The 23,718-nt window shown below is 45.3% G+C and overlaps 2 protein-coding genes across 2 annotated transcripts in view; both read left to right on the top strand.

Annotated features, from left to right (window-relative positions):
• Positions 1-4,804, top strand: part of LOC308167904 (inverted formin-2-like) — a gene marked incomplete at both ends in the record, with an annotated part of 7,443 nt that extends 2,639 nt beyond the window's left edge. Inside the window, 3 exons of the mRNA XM_080542382.1 lie at positions 1,283-1,640; positions 1,815-3,479; positions 4,757-4,804. Coding sequence (XP_080398508.1) covers positions 1,283-1,640; positions 1,815-3,479; positions 4,757-4,804 — 2,071 coding nt within the window. The remainder of the gene's footprint in view (positions 1-1,282; positions 1,641-1,814; positions 3,480-4,756) is intronic.
• Positions 4,805-4,825: 21 nt separating this feature from the next.
• LOC308167903 (inverted formin-2-like) lies at positions 4,826-23,713 on the top strand (the record flags this gene model as incomplete). The annotated part of the gene is made up of 4 exons (XM_080542381.1): positions 4,826-4,839; positions 20,192-20,474; positions 20,970-22,271; positions 23,666-23,713. 4 exons carry the CDS (start codon positions 4,826-4,828, stop codon positions 23,711-23,713), a joined length of 1,647 nt encoding a protein of 548 aa, XP_080398507.1.
• Positions 23,714-23,718: the final 5 nt, after the last annotated feature.

Below are 23,718 nucleotides of genomic sequence, written 5' to 3'. Positions count from 1 at the left end.
CAAATCTAGGCTAGCCAGAATCTATCCTGACGTGGATGAGAATTGTAGCAGATGTCATAACGCTCCGGCAACGCTAACACACATGTTTTGGTCATGTCCCTTATTATTTGATTATTGGTCAGCAGTTTTCAGGACCCTCTCACAGGCACTAGATCTGAACCTGCAACCTAACGCCTACTCAGCTATCTTTGGCATAGCGCCAACTGACCAACAGATTATTAACAAGCATAAAGACATTGTGGCATTTGCCACTCTACTTGCTCGACGGAGGATTTTGCTTTGTTGGACATCCCCCAAACCACCGAATTCCTCCTTATGGTTGACTGACCTTATGCTTCACTTGAAACTTGAAAAGATTAAATATACACTTAGGGGGTCCAAAGACCGCTTTTATTTCACCTGGAACCCAATAATATCCTATTTCAACAAACTAAAAACCCTCCCTGACAATGCAAGTGCGCTGGATGCTGAGTGATGACATATGTTGTGAATCTATTTATCAGGATAAACCCCTAGAGATACATCATCTCGTTCTAGAGAGGGACATATTACAATCATAACAGACATGGTATCACAGACCAACACGACCATCTCATCTATCCTCACTTACAAATGAATTGCACTTTATTTCTCTTTATCTCTTTGATTACTTACCTGTACTGTCTTCATTACCTATCACCACTGTTATTATTATTATTATTATTTATTGTTGTTTATTTATATCCTTCGTCCTGGGATGCACCACTTGGGATTTTGTGGGGGGGGGGGGGGGGGGGGTTGGGACATGTTTGTGTTTTGTGTAAAAACAAACCAAAACTGAAAAGTATTATTTTTGTATATCTGTAACATCTCAATAAAAAGAAAGTAAAAAAAATATTTAAAAAAATAAAATAGAAACCATTAGACAAGGCGTTTTCAAGGCAAGCTCTTCTGTGTCAGGCAATTTAGAATGTTGAAGTTTTTCCAATTGTCCCATTGTGATGCAATAAGAAACTATTACAACATTTGCAACATTTGACAGTGCTACAAAAACACTGTGTGCATTGGCCATTGAGATAATATAGAGATATTGAGATATTGAAAGTACTGGGATTCATCTTAATTATGTATTTTCCAGTTTTGGATATACTGCCAATGCTGAGGTAGGTGTGGGATGCATTAAATGCTAATCAAATGTTGGTGGAACAACAGTCACAGTCACTTTCTGTAAGATTTCCCAAACATCAATACCTATGTTGTGTGTGCGTGTGCGTGCATATGTGCATGTGTGTTTATGTAACAGGGAGACTGAGGACCTGGACCTGAACATCCAGTGTGAGGCCTTTGAGGATTCCATGGCCGAGGATGCGGAGGAGATGGAGAGGGTGTACGGAGGCATCGACATGAGCAGTCACCAGGAGGTCTTCACCTCCCTCCTCACCAAAGTGAGCAGCTCCCCAGCCTCTGTCCAGCTGCTGTCCATCCTGCAGGCTCTGCTGCTGGTGGCTCCAGGACGGGGAGACGTGTGGCTGACCCTGGAGGCCCTGGCTGTCCGTGCCACTCTGCTGGCCCACGACTCACAAATGGACTCCGCTGAACGTTTGATGGAGCGCCTGCTCTCTTCCAAGAGACAACAGATCTCAGCCAGTCCCAAGACCAAGACCACCAACAGGGCAATCCAGACAGACTTGCTCGGCAGCACAACCAACCAATCAGACATGGCTTCCGTAACTCCCCCTCCTCCCCCTCCTCCCCCTCCACTTCCTGCTGCTACCCCAAACCCTCCTCCTCCCCCACCCCCACCCCTGCCAGGCACCACTTATGGTGCACCCCCACCACCTCCTCCTTTACCTGGGATGCCACCTCCTCCTCCACCACCTCTACCAGGGATGGGGCAGGGAGGTCCACCTCCTCCCCCTCCCCTGCCTGGTATGGGCCCCCCACCTCCCCCTCCCCTGCCTGGTATGGGCCCCCCACCTCCCCCTCCCCTGCCTGGTATGGGCCCCCCTCCCCCACCACCCCCTCCCCCAGGTATTGGAGGAGGTATTATTGTGCCCCAGAACGCTCCTCTCCCCAAGGCCAGCCGCTGTCCCACACTGCGCATGAAGAAGCTCAACTGGCAGAAGCTGCCCTCCAGAGTGGTGTCTGAAAGCCAATCCATGTGGTCGTCAGTGCAGTCTGATTCCCTGGAACCTGACTACTCCAGCATTGAGGAGCTCTTCTGTCTGCCAGTGACTGACTCAAAGGCCAAAAGTACCAACACTACGGTCAAACGAGAGCCCAAAGAGATATCCTTCATTGATGCCAAGAAAAATCTAGATTTGAACATATTCTTGAAGCAGTTCAGATGCTCACATAAAGACTTTGTAGCTATGATCCAAAATGGGGACCGTTCCAAGTTTGACGTCGAGGTGCTGAAACAGATGCAGACGTTACTGCCGGAGAAACATGAGATTGAGAACCTCAAGTCATACCAAGGGGAGATAGAGAAGCTGGCCGGTGTGGATCGGTTCTACCTCGAGCTCCTATCAGTTTCATGCTACACCATGAGGATCGAGTGCATGCTTCTCTGTGAGGAGACCCCTTCTGTGTTAAAGATGCTGCAACCCAAAGCTGAGCTGCTGGACGCAGCCTGTGAGAGTTTGAAGGAGAGCACCCGCCTTCCAAGTTTCTGCAAGCTCATACTTGACATTGGAAACTTCCTCAACTATGGGAGTCACATAGGCAATGCAGATGGCTTCAAGATCAGCACCTTGCTGAAGCTCACAGATACCAAAGCCAACAAGTCCCGTATCACATTGCTCCATCACATCCTGGAGGAGGCGGAGAAAACCCATGCTGACTTGCTGAACCTTCCGGATGATCTAGAGATCTGTGAAAAGGCTGCTAGAATAAATGTGGATTCTATTCAGGCAGAGTCGAGCTCACTGGTCAAACGGTTGAAGGGTTCTGAGAAAAAAGTGTCCTCTTCTTCTCAGGAGGATATCAAGCAGCAGTATCTCACTGCTATGAAGGGGAACCTGGAGGCCTGTGAGAAGCTGCAGGAGCTCTTTGCCTCCATCAAAAAGAAGAAGGAAGAGCTAGCAGAGTATCTGTGTGAGGACACGTCCCGCCTCTCACTAGAGGAGCTGTTCAACACCATCAAGACCTTCAGAGGACTCTTCCTTAAAGCAATCAAGGAAAACCAGACCTGGAGAGAGCAGGCCATCAAGGCAGAGAAGAGGAAGAAACAGCAAGAGGAGGATGACGCCAAGAGACCGAGGGGGGAGAACGGAAAAATAATTCGTAAAGCCCCCCCAGTCCAGGAGGAGGGCTGCATCATGTTGGACCACCTGTTGGCTATGATGAAGGGCAATGCACTAAGGAAGACCACCAGGGCCCAGGCAGACAGGGGCAGCCTGCCCTCTAATGACAAGAAAAGGGATAGCACCCAGCCTGAACATGCCAAGCTTGAGCGATCATCAGCCGTAGATACCCAATATGGCATAGAAGTGGACAAGGTGGCATCAACCATTCAGCAAGGATCGCAGGACAGACTGCCACACACAGGGGAGTCCACATCAGGCCTTCCAACAGGACTCAAACTGGATTAATCAGAGACCATCGCCCCCCTCAATCCTGGATTGGATCCCCTGCTCAAGGAGGGATCTTCAGAGAGAGATGAGGGCATCAGTGGCGGCTCCTGCCAAATCTCTCAGGGGGGGCAATTGTTGCGTTGATGGTTAAGGTGACACGTTCAAGGGTAAATTCACCTAAATCAGCGGGCTTAAATAAATTGACTCTCACAGCCAAAAAATAAATAATAAAAATAAAAAAAAGCTCTTTGGTCTTGCCCATTGTGGAGAGGTTGGGGTCTGATTGATTGAGTGTGTGGAGTGTGTCTTTTATAAAGGTAACGAGTTCAAACTGGTGCAGTTAATACAGGTAATGAGTGGAGAATAGGAGGGCTTCTTAAAGAAAAACTAACAGGTCTGTGAGAGTTGGAATTATTACTGGTTGGTAGGTGATCAAATACTTATTTCATACAATAAAATGCAAATTAATTATTTAAAAGTCATACAATGTGATTTTCTGGATTTTTGTTTTAGATTCCGTCTCTCACAGTTGAAGTGTACCTATGATAAAAATTACAGACCTCTACATTCTTTCTAAGTGGGAAAACCTGCAAAATCAGCAGTGTATCAAATACTTGTTCTCCCCACTGTAGTTACCGAAATAAAACACAGATCAAAAGATTTAATGTACGATTCAAGTAGCCGATGTCCTTGACAACTGGTAAATGTGGTGGAGCAGGATTTAGCTTCTCTGAGGAGTTAAGTAGAGAGAGCAGCCTGTGGCTGTGGAAAGGATTGGGCTTAAATTGAGGATACACTAAAACGTGAAACTGACAAGCGCCAAAAAAGCTCCCCTGCCAGTTCCTGCCAACAGAGACTTGTTGAGACCAGCGTGCAGGGGGTTGGCACGGGTTCACACCGAGGCTGGTTGAGGCAGAAATCGAAGGACGTCGTGTGTTTTTATATTCCTCATTCGATTCCATGCATTACAATAAGCCTGTCCACCGATTTTCTACCTCCATGGTTGGAACCACGAGACTAGACACTACATGGTCATGGATGTGCCTAGGGACACAGCAAGCATGACCAGGGAAAGTTGTCTCCACAGGACCTGAAGCACAAAGCACCAATTCAGTTCAAGAAAAGAGAAAGAGTAGAGAAATGTATGCTTGTTACACAGAAAGTGTTAAAAAATAAAACTGACGTCATAATCTGCCCTCTAGGGCCAGCATCAGGTGCAGATCAAGCGTCAAGGGGGTTACTATCGTTGAACAGAGAATAGTGGCTTTAAGATGGCACAGACAAGGCTCGTCTGAAAGTAAAACATCAAAATATCGAGGGCATTAGTTATAAGTTACCCCTAATGGGCCAGCATCAGGTGCAAATGAAAAGTAACATTATTTTAAAAAAAATATTGACATACGGTCACTGAGTACTGCAGAGTACTATTTTTGTTGCTTTAATAAAGGCTGGCAGTCTTTAATTTAACTGTTGTTGGTGTGGACTATATACTGGGGAGGTATTTGAATGAATGAATGGTCTTTATTGTCATTGCTACAGTACAGGTACCAAACAACGAAATTTAGGAGGGGTGGCTCCCCTGGTGTTAGGAAGAAAAAAAATATATATATATATATAATATTCAGGGGTCAAAAAATGTATACAAATATCGGATCGGTATCGGTATCGCCGATACCCGAAGCCCAGGTATCGGTATCGGTATCGGTAGTGAAAAAGTGGGATCGGGACATCCCTAGCTAAAATGTTGTCAGCGTTCATGGACCAAATTGGATGTGTCGATCCATGGCGCTTCCAATTTCCTCACGATAAAAAATTCTCGTTTTTTTCACACGTCCACCATTCGTATAGCAGAATTGATTACTTCTTTATAGACAGAACACTACTTCCCTTTGTCAAAAACGTAGAATATTCAACCATAATTGAATCTGACCATGCCCCAGTACTATTGGATCTGTCCTTCCCACTTAACTACTCTGACCGCGCTCCATGGAGACTTGATACCACACTACTAACAGATAAAGAATTCTGCCAAATGATTTCAACTGCCATAGACAATTTCTTGGAAACCAATAGGGACGACACTGTTTCTCCCTCCCTGCTCTGGCAGACCCTTAAAGTAGTAATAAGGGGGGACATTATTGCATACACATCTAGGCTGAACAAAGCTAGGAGGCAAGAACAGGAGCAACTTCTCAACTCAATGATTGACATAGATCATCAATACTCTGACTCTCCCACCCCGGAGCTTTACAAAAATAAGCTGAATCTCAAAGCCAAATACGAGTTATTAACATCCGATAAGACAGAACGTATGCTGCTGAAATCACGAGGCTTTGTTTATGAGCATGGGGAAAAGGCTGGTAGAATGTTAGCGCATCAATTAAAATGTAAATCCTCTGACCAACAGATTCCACAAATTAAAAGAGAAAATGGGGAGCTTACAACTGACCCCCTCGAAATCAATGAGACTTTTAGGGCATTTTATTCCAAATTGTACACTTCTGAGGCACCCAATGATGATACCAATATGCAACATTTCTTCACAAATTTAAATGCCCCTGTTATCAACCCTGTTCATAAAGCAGAACTTGAACTACCCTTCCAAGACACCGACATTTATAATGCAATCACAGCTATGCAAAGTAGTAAGGCCCCGGGCCCTGATGGATACCCCATCGAATTCTACAAAAAATTCTCAACCAAATTAACTCCGCTCATCTTAGAAATGTTCAATGACTCAATGGATAATGAGGCCCTGCCACAGACGCTAACAGAGGCATTCATAACCCTTTTACCGAAACCAGGGAAAGACAGAACGGAGTGTGGTTCACATCGCCCCATCTCGCTGCTCAACAGCGATGTCAAGATATTAGCTAAAGCACTCGCCCGGCGTCTAGAGTCCGTCACAGACGAGGTGATCTCCCCTGATCAAACTGGCTTCATGCTGGGCCGCCACTCATTCTCTAACATCCGAAACCTTCTAAATGTCGTACATTCTCCTACGTCCGAGGAGGTACCTGAGGTGGTTCTCTCCCTGGATGCGGAGAAGGCTTTTGACAGAGTGGAGTGGGCGTACTTATTTGAATGTCTGAAAGCTTTTGGCTTTGGACCCACTTTTATTGCATGGATCAGACTACTATACTCATCTCCTAAGGCAGGGGTCGGCAATTAGGTTTGGCCTCGGGCCAATTTTTTTTTGAGCCACTAGATGGCGGGCCCGAACATAATCAAAGGCTAATTTAAGTAATTGATTGTTTTAAAATGTGACACGTTCTAATGCTTTGACTTTTCTTTCGACTGTACACATCGCTAGTCAACTAACACAGCTTGTTTTGTGAACCTGCTAACAATGTAAAGTAGTGTTCTAGTTAACTAGGTAGCTGTCCAATCCATTATGTTGCAGTATTTTGGCTTGATTAGCGAGTTTGTGTTGTGATTCTCAACAACGTTGAAACGTAGTTTCACACTTTTCCATATTTTTGAATAATAAATGTGTGGACTGACGATGTAGCGTAGCCTAACTTATTCTAATAATTATGTAACAGTTTCATTCTGATAATTATTCCCCCCTCCTCCCAGACAAGGTCACATTATTATTATTGGATTGGTTGTTTGCGTGCCGGGTGAAGTTAGCCAAACATTTAACCTGCTAGCAAGAGAAACATAATGTCACTCTCCAAAGGTCTAAAGAGGAAAGTTGACGGTGGAAACAGGGCATTTAAAGAGGAATGGACAGCGAACTATACGTTCATCCTACCTGGTTTCATCAATGCAAAGCCGTTGTGAGAGACATTTTCCGTGCTCACAATGTTCCCTTTCTATACGCGAGTCGTCCTTTTCGTCAATGAATGCGATAAAGACGCACGAGAGGAATCGATGGATGCATAAAAACCTTGAGAACTGCCTGTGGATTAAAGTGACGTCAATATCACCAGATATCAAGCAAATACTGACCGATGGGAGATGCTTTTTGTTTGCGCCGATTTTGTTTTCAATGTTTTTCAGAAAATTAAACAGAATTTGCGTTGTTACTGTTCATATGTGTGTTGCAGTCACATATACGTAAACATTACGTTTGAATGGCTTACTGAGCTCGTGTTATTTTGTTCAAACCACACACGGTATGTCGGCTATTTCAGCACCGTGACGCGTTGTCCACCTGCTTATGATTCACTCTGAGGGGTTCAGCGTCAGTGCGCTTCGGTGCACCTTGCTGCCTGATTGTCTGTCCCTGTGTCATTCACTCTCAACATGGATAAAAGTACAATAAGCATTATTCAGGTGGAGTTCGATTCTCTATTCGGACATTATAGGCGCTATATGTGGGACTGTCGGTCCGATATTATTATAAAAAAATAAAAAAAATAAAAAATAAAAAGTGGATTCTCAAAATAATCTGCTGGGCCAAATATTATTGGTGACGGGCCAGCAATGGCCCACGGGCCGCCTATTGCCGACCCCTGTCCTAAGGCATCGGTAGTTACGAACGGGAAACGCTCCACATTTTTCTCATTGTCGAGAGGGACACGCCAGGGGTGCCCGCTGAGCCCACTCCTATTCTCATTCGCCATCGAACCTCTGTCTATCATGTTAAAATCTTCTCCAATAATAAATGGAATTTCTAGATGGGGGAAGGAACACAAGGTGGCGCTATATGCCGACGACTTACTGTTGTATGTATCTGAACCGGTGCAATGCATTTCCCATATAGTTCAGATGCTGCATAGATTTGGTAGCTTTTCGGGATACAAGATCAACCTCACTAAGAGCGAATGTTTTCCAGTGAACAACCTAGATCTCGCAATCCCACAATGTGACTTGCCCTTCCATTTGTCTAAATCTGGCTTCAAATATTTGGGAATTAATATTACACGGTCCTTCTCTAAACTACATGAAAAAAACTTCACGCCCCTTGTTAATAAATTAAAAGATGATTTACAGAAATGGAGGTCCATTAATTTATCACTGGCAGGGAAGATCAACTGTATTAAGCATTAAGATGAACGTTCTACCCCGATTCCTCTACCTTTTCCAATGTCTCCCTATATTCCTCCCAAAGTCCTTCTTCTCGTCCATAGATAAGTCCATATCATCTTTCATTTGGGGGGGGTAAAGTCCCTAGAATACAGAAAAGACTTCTACAGCGACATCGGTCCCAGGGCGGACTGGGCCTACCAAATTTGCTTTATTATCACTGGGCTGCCAATATTCAGAAAATCATATACTGGGTCCATTCACCACAGCCGTCTTGGTGCGAAATAGAAAATGAGTCATGTCTTTCAACATCCCTCTCCGCCTTGATTACCTCCAAACTCCCTCTATCTGCCCCACACTACACCTCTAACCCTGTTGTTGTTAATACATTACGAATATGGTCACAATTTCGACGCCACTTTGGTTTAAAAGATTTCTCCAACCTAGCCCCTATCTGCAATAACCACCTTTTTGTCCCCGCCAGAATAGACAATGCTTTCGCCTTATGGAAAAGACTCGGTCTCTCCAAATTTAAAGATCTCTATACTGAGGGCGTCTTCTCGACCTTTAATCACCTCTCTCAAAAATTCAACCTTCCCCGCTCAAGTTATTTTCGATACCTCCAGGTCCGACATTTCATTAAAAGTTTGGATCCAAACTTCCCAAATGCACCACAACCTTCTGCTATAGATGATATCCTCCAAATTCCTCCCAATCTAAAAGGCCTAATATCAAGTATTTACTCTAGCATATCATCCCTCGGAGACACTTCCCTCCACAAAATTAAAGAGAAATGGCAGGAGGAGCTAGGGGACGTAATACCCGATGACTCCTGGACTGAGGCTCTGACGAGAGTTAACGGGAGCACATCATGTGCTAGACTAGGCGTAATCCAATTTAAGGTCTTGCACCGAATTCACCTTTCCAAATCTAGGCTAGCCAGAATCTATCCTGACGTGGATGAGAATTGTAGCAGATGTCATAACGCTCCGGCAACGCTAACACACATGTTTTGGTCATGTCCCTTATTATTTGATTATTGGTCAGCAGTTTTCAGGACCCTCTCACAGGCACTAGATCTGAACCTGCAACCTAACGCCTACTCAGCTATCTTTGGCATAGCGCCAACTGACCAACAGATTATTAACAAGCATAAAGACATTGTGGCATTTGCCACTCTACTTGCTCGACGGAGGATTTTGCTTTGTTGGACATCCCCCAAACCACCGAATTCCTCCTTATGGTTGACTGACCTTATGCTTCACTTGAAACTTGAAAAGATTAAATATACACTTAGGGGGTCCAAAGACCGCTTTTATTTCACCTGGAACCCAATAATATCCTATTTCAACAAACTAAAAACCCTCCCTGACAATGCAAGTGCGCTGGATGCTGAGTGATGACATATGTTGTGAATCTATTTATCAGGATAAACCCCTAGAGATACATCATCTCGTTCTAGAGAGGGACATATTACAATCATAACAGACATGGTATCACAGACCAACACGACCATCTCATCTATCCTCACTTACAAATGAATTGCACTTTATTTCTCTTTATCTCTTTGATTACTTACCTGTACTGTCTTCATTACCTATCACCACTGTTATTATTATTATTATTATTTATTGTTGTTTATTTATATCCTTCGTCCTGGGATGCACCACTTGGGATTTTGTGGGGGGGGGGGGGGGGGGGGGGTTGGGACATGTTTGTGTTTTGTGTAAAAACAAACCAAAACTGAAAAGTATTATTTTTGTATATCTGTAACATCTCAATAAAAAGAAAGTAAAAAAAATATTTAAAAAAATAAAATAGAAACCATTAGACAAGGCGTTTTCAAGGCAAGCTCTTCTGTGTCAGGCAATTTAGAATGTTGAAGTTTTTCCAATTGTCCCATTGTGATGCAATAAGAAACTATTACAACATTTGCAACATTTGACAGTGCTACAAAAACACTGTGTGCATTGGCCATTGAGATAATATAGAGATATTGAGATATTGAAAGTACTGGGATTCATCTTAATTATGTATTTTCCAGTTTTGGATATACTGCCAATGCTGAGGTAGGTGTGGGATGCATTAAATGCTAATCAAATGTTGGTGGAACAACAGTCACAGTCACTTTCTGTAAGATTTCCCAAACATCAATACCTATGTTGTGTGTGCGTGTGCGTGCATATGTGCATGTGTGTTTATGTAACAGGGAGACTGAGGACCTGGACCTGAACATCCAGTGTGAGGCCTTTGAGGATTCCATGGCCGAGGATGCGGAGGAGATGGAGAGGGTGTACGGAGGCATCGACATGAGCAGTCACCAGGAGGTCTTCACCTCCCTCCTCACCAAAGTGAGCAGCTCCCCAGCCTCTGTCCAGCTGCTGTCCATCCTGCAGGCTCTGCTGCTGGTGGCTCCAGGACGGGGAGACGTGTGGCTGACCCTGGAGGCCCTGGCTGTCCGTGCCACTCTGCTGGCCCACGACTCACAAATGGACTCCGCTGAACGTTTGATGGAGCGCCTGCTCTCTTCCAAGAGACAACAGATCTCAGCCAGTCCCAAGACCAAGACCACCAACAGGGCAATCCAGACAGACTTGCTCGGCAGCACAACCAACCAATCAGACATGGCTTCCGTAACTCCCCCTCCTCCCCCTCCTCCCCCTCCACTTCCTGCTGCTACCCCAAACCCTCCTCCTCCCCCACCCCCACCCCTGCCAGGCACCACTTATGGTGCACCCCCACCACCTCCTCCTTTACCTGGGATGCCACCTCCTCCTCCACCACCTCTACCAGGGATGGGGCAGGGAGGTCCACCTCCTCCCCCTCCCCTGCCTGGTATGGGCCCCCCACCTCCCCCTCCCCTGCCTGGTATGGGCCCCCCACCTCCCCCTCCCCTGCCTGGTATGGGCCCCCCTCCCCCACCACCCCCTCCCCCAGGTATTGGAGGAGGTATTATTGTGCCCCAGAACGCTCCTCTCCCCAAGGCCAGCCGCTGTCCCACACTGCGCATGAAGAAGCTCAACTGGCAGAAGCTGCCCTCCAGAGTGGTGTCTGAAAGCCAATCCATGTGGTCGTCAGTGCAGTCTGATTCCCTGGAACCTGACTACTCCAGCATTGAGGAGCTCTTCTGTCTGCCAGTGACTGACTCAAAGGCCAAAAGTACCAACACTACGGTCAAACGAGAGCCCAAAGAGATATCCTTCATTGATGCCAAGAAAAATCTAGATTTGAACATATTCTTGAAGCAGTTCAGATGCTCACATAAAGACTTTGTAGCTATGATCCAAAATGGGGACCGTTCCAAGTTTGACGTCGAGGTGCTGAAACAGATGCAGACGTTACTGCCGGAGAAACATGAGATTGAGAACCTCAAGTCATACCAAGGGGAGATAGAGAAGCTGGCCGGTGTGGATCGGTTCTACCTCGAGCTCCTATCAGTTTCATGCTACACCATGAGGATCGAGTGCATGCTTCTCTGTGAGGAGACCCCTTCTGTGTTAAAGATGCTGCAACCCAAAGCTGAGCTGCTGGACGCAGCCTGTGAGAGTTTGAAGGAGAGCACCCGCCTTCCAAGTTTCTGCAAGCTCATACTTGACATTGGAAACTTCCTCAACTATGGGAGTCACATAGGCAATGCAGATGGCTTCAAGATCAGCACCTTGCTGAAGCTCACAGATACCAAAGCCAACAAGTCCCGTATCACATTGCTCCATCACATCCTGGAGGAGGCGGAGAAAACCCATGCTGACTTGCTGAACCTTCCGGATGATCTAGAGATCTGTGAAAAGGCTGCTAGAATAAATGTGGATTCTATTCAGGCAGAGTCGAGCTCACTGGTCAAACGGTTGAAGGGTTCTGAGAAAAAAGTGTCCTCTTCTTCTCAGGAGGATATCAAGCAGCAGTATCTCACTGCTATGAAGGGGAACCTGGAGGCCTGTGAGAAGCTGCAGGAGCTCTTTGCCTCCATCAAAAAGAAGAAGGAAGAGCTAGCAGAGTATCTGTGTGAGGACACGTCCCGCCTCTCACTAGAGGAGCTGTTCAACACCATCAAGACCTTCAGAGGACTCTTCCTTAAAGCAATCAAGGAAAACCAGACCTGGAGAGAGCAGGCCATCAAGGCAGAGAAGAGGAAGAAACAGCAAGAGGAGGATGACGCCAAGAGACCGAGGGGGGAGAACGGAAAAATAATTCGTAAAGCCCCCCCAGTCCAGGAGGAGGGCTGCATCATGTTGGACCACCTGTTGGCTATGATGAAGGGCAATGCACTAAGGAAGACCACCAGGGCCCAGGCAGACAGGGGCAGCCTGCCCTCTAATGACAAGAAAAGGGATAGCACCCAGCCTGAACATGCCAAGCTTGAGCGATCATCAGCCGTAGATACCCAATATGGCATAGAAGTGGACAAGGTGGCATCAACCATTCAGCAAGGATCGCAGGACAGACTGCCACACACAGGGGAGTCCACATCAGGCCTTCCAACAGGACTCAAACTGGATTAATCAGAGACCATCGCCCCCCTCAATCCTGGATTGGATCCCCTGCTCAAGGAGGGATCTTCAGAGAGAGATGAGGGCATCAGTGGCGGCTCCTGCCAAATCTCTCAGGGGGGGCAATTGTTGCGTTGATGGTTAAGGTGACACGTTCAAGGGTAAATTCACCTAAATCAGCGGGCTTAAATAAATTGACTCTCACAGCCAAAAAATAAATAATAAAAATAAAAAAAAGCTCTTTGGTCTTGCCCATTGTGGAGAGGTTGGGGTCTGATTGATTGAGTGTGTGGAGTGTGTCTTTTATAAAGGTAACGAGTTCAAACTGGTGCAGTTAATACAGGTAATGAGTGGAGAATAGGAGGGCTTCTTAAAGAAAAACTAACAGGTCTGTGAGAGTTGGAATTATTACTGGTTGGTAGGTGATCAAATACTTATTTCATACAATAAAATGCAAATTAATTATTTAAAAGTCATACAATGTGATTTTCTGGATTTTTGTTTTAGATTCCGTCTCTCACAGTTGAAGTGTACCTATGATAAAAATTACAGACCTCTACATTCTTTCTAAGTGGGAAAACCTGCAAAATCAGCAGTGTATCAAATACTTGTTCTCCCCACTGTAGTTACCGAAATAAAACACAGATCAAAAGATTTAATGTACGATTCAAGTAGCCGATGTCCTTGACAACTGGTAAATGTGGTGGAGCAGGATTTAGCTTCTCTGAGGAGTTAAGTAGAGAGAGCAGCCTGTGGCTGTGGAAAGGATTGGGCTTAAATTGAGGATACACTAAAACGTGAAACTGACAAGCGCCAAAAAAGCTCCCCTGCCAGTTCCTGCCAACAGAGACTTGTTGAGACCAGCGTGCAGGGGGTTGGCACGGGTTCACACCGAGGCTGGTTGAGGCAGAAATCGAAGGACGTCGTGTGTTTTTATATTCCTCATTCGATTCCATGCATTACAATAAGCCTGTCCACCGATTTTCTACCTCCATGGTTGGAACCACGAGACTAGACACTACATGGTCATGGATGTGCCTAGGGACACAGCAAGCATGACCAGGGAAAGTTGTCTCCACAGGACCTGAAGCACAAAGCACCAATTCAGTTCAAGAAAAGAGAAAGAGTAGAGAAATGTATGCTTGTTACACAGAAAGTGTTAAAAAATAAAACTGACGTCATAATCTGCCCTCTAGGGCCAGCATCAGGTGCAGATCAAGCGTCAAGGGGGTTACTATCGTTGAACAGAGAATAGTGGCTTTAAGATGGCACAGACAAGGCTCGTCTGAAAGTAAAACATCAAAATATCGAGGGCATTAGTTATAAGTTACCCCTAATGGGCCAGCATCAGGTGCAAATGAAAAGTAACATTATTTTAAAAAAAATATTGACATACGGTCACTGAGTACTGCAGAGTACTATTTTTGTTGCTTTAATAAAGGCTGGCAGTCTTTAATTTAACTGTTGTTGGTGTGGACTATATACTGGGGAGGTATTTGAATGAATGAATGGTCTTTATTGTCATTGCTACAGTACAGGTACCAAACAACGAAATTTAGGAGGGGTGGCTCCCCTGGTGTTAGGAAGAAAAAAAATATATATATATATATAATATTCAGGGGTCAAAAAATGTATACAAATATCGGATCGGTATCGGTATCGCCGATACCCGAAGCCCAGGTATCGGTATCGGTATCGGTAGTGAAAAAGTGGGATCGGGACATCCCTAGCTAAAATGTTGTCAGCGTTCATGGACCAAATTGGATGTGTCGATCCATGGCGCTTCCAATTTCCTCACGATAAAAAATTCTCGTTTTTTTCACACGTCCACCATTCGTATAGCAGAATTGATTACTTCTTTATAGACAGAACACTACTTCCCTTTGTCAAAAACGTAGAATATTCAACCATAATTGAATCTGACCATGCCCCAGTACTATTGGATCTGTCCTTCCCACTTAACTACTCTGACCGCGCTCCATGGAGACTTGATACCACACTACTAACAGATAAAGAATTCTGCCAAATGATTTCAACTGCCATAGACAATTTCTTGGAAACCAATAGGGACGACACTGTTTCTCCCTCCCTGCTCTGGCAGACCCTTAAAGTAGTAATAAGGGGGGACATTATTGCATACACATCTAGGCTGAACAAAGCTAGGAGGCAAGAACAGGAGCAACTTCTCAACTCAATGATTGACATAGATCATCAATACTCTGACTCTCCCACCCCGGAGCTTTACAAAAATAAGCTGAATCTCAAAGCCAAATACGAGTTATTAACATCCGATAAGACAGAACGTATGCTGCTGAAATCACGAGGCTTTGTTTATGAGCATGGGGAAAAGGCTGGTAGAATGTTAGCGCATCAATTAAAATGTAAATCCTCTGACCAACAGATTCCACAAATTAAAAGAGAAAATGGGGAGCTTACAACTGACCCCCTCGAAATCAATGAGACTTTTAGGGCATTTTATTCCAAATTGTACACTTCTGAGGCACCCAATGATGATACCAATATGCAACATTTCTTCACAAATTTAAATGCCCCTGTTATCAACCCTGTTCATAAAGCAGAACTTGAACTACCCTTCCAAGACACCGACATTTATAATGCAATCACAGCTATGCAAAGTAGTAAGGCCCCGGGCCCTGATGGATACCCCATCGAATTCTACAAAAAATTCTCAACCAAATTAACTCCGCTCATCTTAGAAATGTTCAATGACTCAATGGATAATGAGGCCCTGCCACAGACGCTAACAGAGGCATTCATAACCCTTTTACCGAAACCAGGGAAAGACAGAACGGAGTGTGGTTCACATCGCCCCATCTCGCTGCTCAACAGCGATGTCAAGATATTAGCTAAAGCACTCGCCCGGCGTCTAGAGTCCGTCACAGACGAGGTGATCTCCCCTGATCAAACTGGCTTCATGCTGGGCCGCCACTCATTCTCTAACATCCGAAACCTTCTAAATGTCGTACATTCTCCTACGTCCGAGGAGGTACCTGAGGTGGTTCTCTCCCTGGATGCGGAGAAGGCTTTTGACAGAGTGGAGTGGGCGTACTTATTTGAATGTCTGAAAGCTTTTGGCTTTGGACCCACTTTTATTGCATGGATCAGACTACTATACTCATCTCCTAAGGCAGGGGTCGGCAATTAGGTTTGGCCTCGGGCCAATTTTTTTTTGAGCCACTAGATGGCGGGCCCGAACATAATCAAAGGCTAATTTAAGTAATTGATTGTTTTAAAATGTGACACGTTCTAATGCTTTGACTTTTCTTTCGACTGTACACATCGCTAGTCAACTAACACAGCTTGTTTTGTGAACCTGCTAACAATGTAAAGTAGTGTTCTAGTTAACTAGGTAGCTGTCCAATCCATTATGTTGCAGTATTTTGGCTTGATTAGCGAGTTTGTGTTGTGATTCTCAACAACGTTGAAACGTAGTTTCACACTTTTCCATATTTTTGAATAATAAATGTGTGGACTGACGATGTAGCGTAGCCTAACTTATTCTAATAATTATGTAACAGTTTCATTCTGATAATTATTCCCCCCTCCTCCCAGACAAGGTCACATTATTATTATTGGATTGGTTGTTTGCGTGCCGGGTGAAGTTAGCCAAACATTTAACCTGCTAGCAAGAGAAACATAATGTCACTCTCCAAAGGTCTAAAGAGGAAAGTTGACGGTGGAAACAGGGCATTTAAAGAGGAATGGACAGCGAACTATACGTTCATCCTACCTGGTTTCATCAATGCAAAGCCGTTGTGAGAGACATTTTCCGTGCTCACAATGTTCCCTTTCTATACGCGAGTCGTCCTTTTCGTCAATGAATGCGATAAAGACGCACGAGAGGAATCGATGGATGCATAAAAACCTTGAGAACTGCCTGTGGATTAAAGTGACGTCAATATCACCAGATATCAAGCAAATACTGACCGATGGGAGATGCTTTTTGTTTGCGCCGATTTTGTTTTCAATGTTTTTCAGAAAATTAAACAGAATTTGCGTTGTTACTGTTCATATGTGTGTTGCAGTCACATATACGTAAACATTACGTTTGAATGGCTTACTGAGCTCGTGTTATTTTGTTCAAACCACACACGGTATGTCGGCTATTTCAGCACCGTGACGCGTTGTCCACCTGCTTATGATTCACTCTGAGGGGTTCAGCGTCAGTGCGCTTCGGTGCACCTTGCTGCCTGATTGTCTGTCCCTGTGTCATTCACTCTCAACATGGATAAAAGTACAATAAGCATTATTCAGGTGGAGTTCGATTCTCTATTCGGACATTATAGGCGCTATATGTGGGACTGTCGGTCCGATATTATTATAAAAAAATAAAAAAAATAAAAAATAAAAAGTGGATTCTCAAAATAATCTGCTGGGCCAAATATTATTGGTGACGGGCCAGCAATGGCCCACGGGCCGCCTATTGCCGACCCCTGTCCTAAGGCATCGGTAGTTACGAACGGGAAACGCTCCACATTTTTCTCATTGTCGAGAGGGACACGCCAGGGGTGCCCGCTGAGCCCACTCCTATTCTCATTCGCCATCGAACCTCTGTCTATCATGTTAAAATCTTCTCCAATAATAAATGGAATTTCTAGATGGGGGAAGGAACACAAGGTGGCGCTATATGCCGACGACTTACTGTTGTATGTATCTGAACCGGTGCAATGCATTTCCCATATAGTTCAGATGCTGCATAGATTTGGTAGCTTTTCGGGATACAAGATCAACCTCACTAAGAGCGAATGTTTTCCAGTGAACAACCTAGATCTCGCAATCCCACAATGTGACTTGCCCTTCCATTTGTCTAAATCTGGCTTCAAATATTTGGGAATTAATATTACACGGTCCTTCTCTAAACTACATGAAAAAAACTTCACGCCCCTTGTTAATAAATTAAAAGATGATTTACAGAAATGGAGGTCCATTAATTTATCACTGGCAGGGAAGATCAACTGTATTAAGCATTAAGATGAACGTTCTACCCCGATTCCTCTACCTTTTCCAATGTCTCCCTATATTCCTCCCAAAGTCCTTCTTCTCGTCCATAGATAAGTCCATATCATCTTTCATTTGGGGGGGGTAAAGTCCCTAGAATACAGAAAAGACTTCTACAGCGACATCGGTCCCAGGGCGGACTGGGCCTACCAAATTTGCTTTATTATCACTGGGCTGCCAATATTCAGAAAATCATATACTGGGTCCATTCACCACAGCCGTCTTGGTGCGAAATAGAAAATGAGTCATGTCTTTCAACATCCCTCTCCGCCTTGATTACCTCCAAACTCCCTCTATCTGCCCCACACTACACCTCTAACCCTGTTGTTGTTAATACATTACGAATATGGTCACAATTTCGACGCCACTTTGGTTTAAAAGATTTCTCCAACCTAGCCCCTATCTGCAATAACCACCTTTTTGTCCCCGCCAGAATAGACAATGCTTTCGCCTTATGGAAAAGACTCGGTCTCTCCAAATTTAAAGATCTCTATACTGAGGGCGTCTTCTCGACCTTTAATCACCTCTCTCAAAAATTCAACCTTCCCCGCTCAAGTTATTTTCGATACCTCCAGGTCCGACATTTCATTAAAAGTTTGGATCCAAACTTCCCAAATGCACCACAACCTTCTGCTATAGATGATATCCTCCAAATTCCTCCCAATCTAAAAGGCCTAATATCAAGTATTTACTCTAGCATATCATCCCTCGGAGACACTTCCCTCCACAAAATTAAAGAGAAATGGCAGGAGGAGCTAGGGGACGTAATACCCGATGACTCCTGGACTGAGGCTCTGACGAGAGTTAACGGGAGCACATCATGTGCTAGACTAGGCGTAATCCAATTTAAGGTCTTGCACCGAATTCACCTTTCCAAATCTAGGCTAGCCAGAATCTATCCTGACGTGGATGAGAATTGTAGCAGATGTCATAACGCTCCGGCAACGCTAACACACATGTTTTGGTCATGTCCCTTATTATTTGATTATTGGTCAGCAGTTTTCAGGACCCTCTCACAGGCACTAGATCTGAACCTGCAACCTAACGCCTACTCAGCTATCTTTGGCATAGCGCCAACTGACCAACAGATTATTAACAAGCATAAAGACATTGTGGCATTTGCCACTCTACTTGCTCGACGGAGGATTTTGCTTTGTTGGACATCCCCCAAACCACCGAATTCCTCCTTATGGTTGACTGACCTTATGCTTCACTTGAAACTTGAAAAGATTAAATATACACTTAGGGGGTCCAAAGACCGCTTTTATTTCACCTGGAACCCAATAATATCCTATTTCAACAAACTAAAAACCCTCCCTGACAATGCAAGTGCGCTGGATGCTGAGTGATGACATATGTTGTGAATCTATTTATCAGGATAAACCCCTAGAGATACATCATCTCGTTCTAGAGAGGGACATATTACAATCATAACAGACATGGTATCACAGACCAACACGACCATCTCATCTATCCTCACTTACAAATGAATTGCACTTTATTTCTCTTTATCTCTTTGATTACTTACCTGTACTGTCTTCATTACCTATCACCACTGTTATTATTATTATTATTATTTATTGTTGTTTATTTATATCCTTCGTCCTGGGATGCACCACTTGGGATTTTGTGGGGGGGGGGGGGGGGGGGGGTTGGGACATGTTTGTGTTTTGTGTAAAAACAAACCAAAACTGAAAAGTATTATTTTTGTATATCTGTAACATCTCAATAAAAAGAAAGTAAAAAAAATATTTAAAAAAATAAAATAGAAACCATTAGACAAGGCGTTTTCAAGGCAAGCTCTTCTGTGTCAGGCAATTTAGAATGTTGAAGTTTTTCCAATTGTCCCATTGTGATGCAATAAGAAACTATTACAACATTTGCAACATTTGACAGTGCTACAAAAACACTGTGTGCATTGGCCATTGAGATAATATAGAGATATTGAGATATTGAAAGTACTGGGATTCATCTTAATTATGTATTTTCCAGTTTTGGATATACTGCCAATGCTGAGGTAGGTGTGGGATGCATTAAATGCTAATCAAATGTTGGTGGAACAACAGTCACAGTCACTTTCTGTAAGATTTCCCAAACATCAATACCTATGTTGTGTGTGCGTGTGCGTGCATATGTGCATGTGTGTTTATGTAACAGGGAGACTGAGGACCTGGACCTGAACATCCAGTGTGAGGCCTTTGAGGATTCCATGGCCGAGGATGCGGAGGAGATGGAGAGGGTGTACGGAGGCATCGACATGAGCAGTCACCAGGAGGTCTTCACCTCCCTCCTCACCAAAGTGAGCAGCTCCCCAGCCTCTGTCCAGCTGCTGTCCATCCTGCAGGCTCTGCTGCTGGTGGCTCCAGGACGGGGAGACGTGTGGCTGACCCTGGAGGCCCTGGCTGTCCGTGCCACTCTGCTGGCCCACGACTCACAAATGGACTCCGCTGAACGTTTGATGGAGCGCCTGCTCTCTTCCAAGAGACAACAGATCTCAGCCAGTCCCAAGACCAAGACCACCAACAGGGCAATCCAGACAGACTTGCTCGGCAGCACAACCAACCAATCAGACATGGCTTCCGTAACTCCCCCTCCTCCCCCTCCTCCCCCTCCACTTCCTGCTGCTACCCCAAACCCTCCTCCTCCCCCACCCCCACCCCTGCCAGGCACCACTTATGGTGCACCCCCACCACCTCCTCCTTTACCTGGGATGCCACCTCCTCCTCCACCACCTCTACCAGGGATGGGGCAGGGAGGTCCACCTCCTCCCCCTCCCCTGCCTGGTATGGGCCCCCCACCTCCCCCTCCCCTGCCTGGTATGGGCCCCCCACCTCCCCCTCCCCTGCCTGGTATGGGCCCCCCTCCCCCACCACCCCCTCCCCCAGGTATTGGAGGAGGTATTATTGTGCCCCAGAACGCTCCTCTCCCCAAGGCCAGCCGCTGTCCCACACTGCGCATGAAGAAGCTCAACTGGCAGAAGCTGCCCTCCAGAGTGGTGTCTGAAAGCCAATCCATGTGGTCGTCAGTGCAGTCTGATTCCCTGGAACCTGACTACTCCAGCATTGAGGAGCTCTTCTGTCTGCCAGTGACTGACTCAAAGGCCAAAAGTACCAACACTACGGTCAAACGAGAGCCCAAAGAGATATCCTTCATTGATGCCAAGAAAAATCTAGATTTGAACATATTCTTGAAGCAGTTCAGATGCTCACATAAAGACTTTGTAGCTATGATCCAAAATGGGGACCGTTCCAAGTTTGACGTCGAGGTGCTGAAACAGATGCAGACGTTACTGCCGGAGAAACATGAGATTGAGAACCTCAAGTCATACCAAGGGGAGATAGAGAAGCTGGCCGGTGTGGATCGGTTCTACCTCGAGCTCCTATCAGTTTCATGCTACACCATGAGGATCGAGTGCATGCTTCTCTGTGAGGAGACCCCTTCTGTGTTAAAGATGCTGCAACCCAAAGCTGAGCTGCTGGACGCAGCCTGTGAGAGTTTGAAGGAGAGCACCCGCCTTCCAAGTTTCTGCAAGCTCATACTTGACATTGGAAACTTCCTCAACTATGGGAGTCACATAGGCAATGCAGATGGCTTCAAGATCAGCACCTTGCTGAAGCTCACAGATACCAAAGCCAACAAGTCCCGTATCACATTGCTCCATCACATCCTGGAGGAGGCGGAGAAAACCCATGCTGACTTGCTGAACCTTCCGGATGATCTAGAGATCTGTGAAAAGGCTGCTAGAATAAATGTGGATTCTATTCAGGCAGAGTCGAGCTCACTGGTCAAACGGTTGAAGGGTTCTGAGAAAAAAGTGTCCTCTTCTTCTCAGGAGGATATCAAGCAGCAGTATCTCACTGCTATGAAGGGGAACCTGGAGGCCTGTGAGAAGCTGCAGGAGCTCTTTGCCTCCATCAAAAAGAAGAAGGAAGAGCTAGCAGAGTATCTGTGTGAGGACACGTCCCGCCTCTCACTAGAGGAGCTGTTCAACACCATCAAGACCTTCAGAGGACTCTTCCTTAAAGCAATCAAGGAAAACCAGACCTGGAGAGAGCAGGCCATCAAGGCAGAGAAGAGGAAGAAACAGCAAGAGGAGGATGACGCCAAGAGACCGAGGGGGGAGAACGGAAAAATAATTCGTAAAGCCCCCCCAGTCCAGGAGGAGGGCTGCATCATGTTGGACCACCTGTTGGCTATGATGAAGGGCAATGCACTAAGGAAGACCACCAGGGCCCAGGCAGACAGGGGCAGCCTGCCCTCTAATGACAAGAAAAGGGATAGCACCCAGCCTGAACATGCCAAGCTTGAGCGATCATCAGCCGTAGATACCCAATATGGCATAGAAGTGGACAAGGTGGCATCAACCATTCAGCAAGGATCGCAGGACAGACTGCCACACACAGGGGAGTCCACATCAGGCCTTCCAACAGGACTCAAACTGGATTAATCAGAGACCATCGCCCCCCTCAATCCTGGATTGGATCCCCTGCTCAAGGAGGGATCTTCAGAGAGAGATGAGGGCATCAGTGGCGGCTCCTGCCAAATCTCTCAGGGGGGGCAATTGTTGCGTTGATGGTTAAGGTGACACGTTCAAGGGTAAATTCACCTAAATCAGCGGGCTTAAATAAATTGACTCTCACAGCCAAAAAATAAATAATAAAAATAAAAAAAAGCTCTTTGGTCTTGCCCATTGTGGAGAGGTTGGGGTCTGATTGATTGAGTGTGTGGAGTGTGTCTTTTATAAAGGTAACGAGTTCAAACTGGTGCAGTTAATACAGGTAATGAGTGGAGAATAGGAGGGCTTCTTAAAGAAAAACTAACAGGTCTGTGAGAGCTGGAATTATTACTGGTTGGTAGGTGATCAAATACTTATTTCATACAATAAAATGCAAATTAATTATTTAAAAGTCATACAATGTGATTTTCTGGATTTTTGTTTTAGATTCCGTCTCTCACAGTTGAAGTGTACCTATGATAAAAATTACAGACCTCTACATTCTTTCTAAGTGGGAAAACCTGCAAAATCAGCAGTGTATCAAATACTTGTTCTCCCCACTGTAGTTACCGAAATAAAACACAGATCAAAAGATTTAATGTACGATTCAAGTAGCCGATGTCCTTGACAACTGGTAAATGTGGTGGAGCAGGATTTAGCTTCTCTGAGGAGTTAAGTAGAGAGAGCAGCCTGTGGCTGTGGAAAGGATTGGGCTTAAATTGAGGATACACTAAAACGTGAAACTGACAAGCGCCAAAAAAGCTCCCCTGCCAGTTCCTGCCAACAGAGACTTGTTGAGACCAGCGTGCAGGGGGTTGGCACGGGTTCACACCGAGGCTGGTTGAGGCAGAAATCGAAGGACGTCGTGTGTTTTTATATTCCTCATTCGATTCCATGCATTACAATAAGCCTGTCCACCGATTTTCTACCTCCATGGTTGGAACCACGAGACTAGACACTACATGGTCATGGATGTGCCTAGGGACACAGCAAGCATGACCAGGGAAAGTTGTCTCCACAGGACCTGAAGCACAAAGCACCAATTCAGTTCAAGAAAAGAGAAAGAGTAGAGAAATGTATGCTTGTTACACAGAAAGTGTTAAAAAATAAAACTGACGTCATAATCTGCCCTCTAGGGCCAGCATCAGGTGCAGATCAAGCGTCAAGGGGGTTACTATCGTTGAACAGA

The sequence above is a fragment of the Nansenia antarctica genome (assembly GCF_963989245.1).
Source record: "Nansenia antarctica genome assembly, chromosome: 11".
Classification (NCBI taxonomy): domain Eukaryota; kingdom Metazoa; phylum Chordata; class Actinopteri; order Argentiniformes; family Microstomatidae; genus Nansenia; species Nansenia antarctica.
This window is presented reverse-complemented; position numbering and strand designations above follow the sequence as displayed.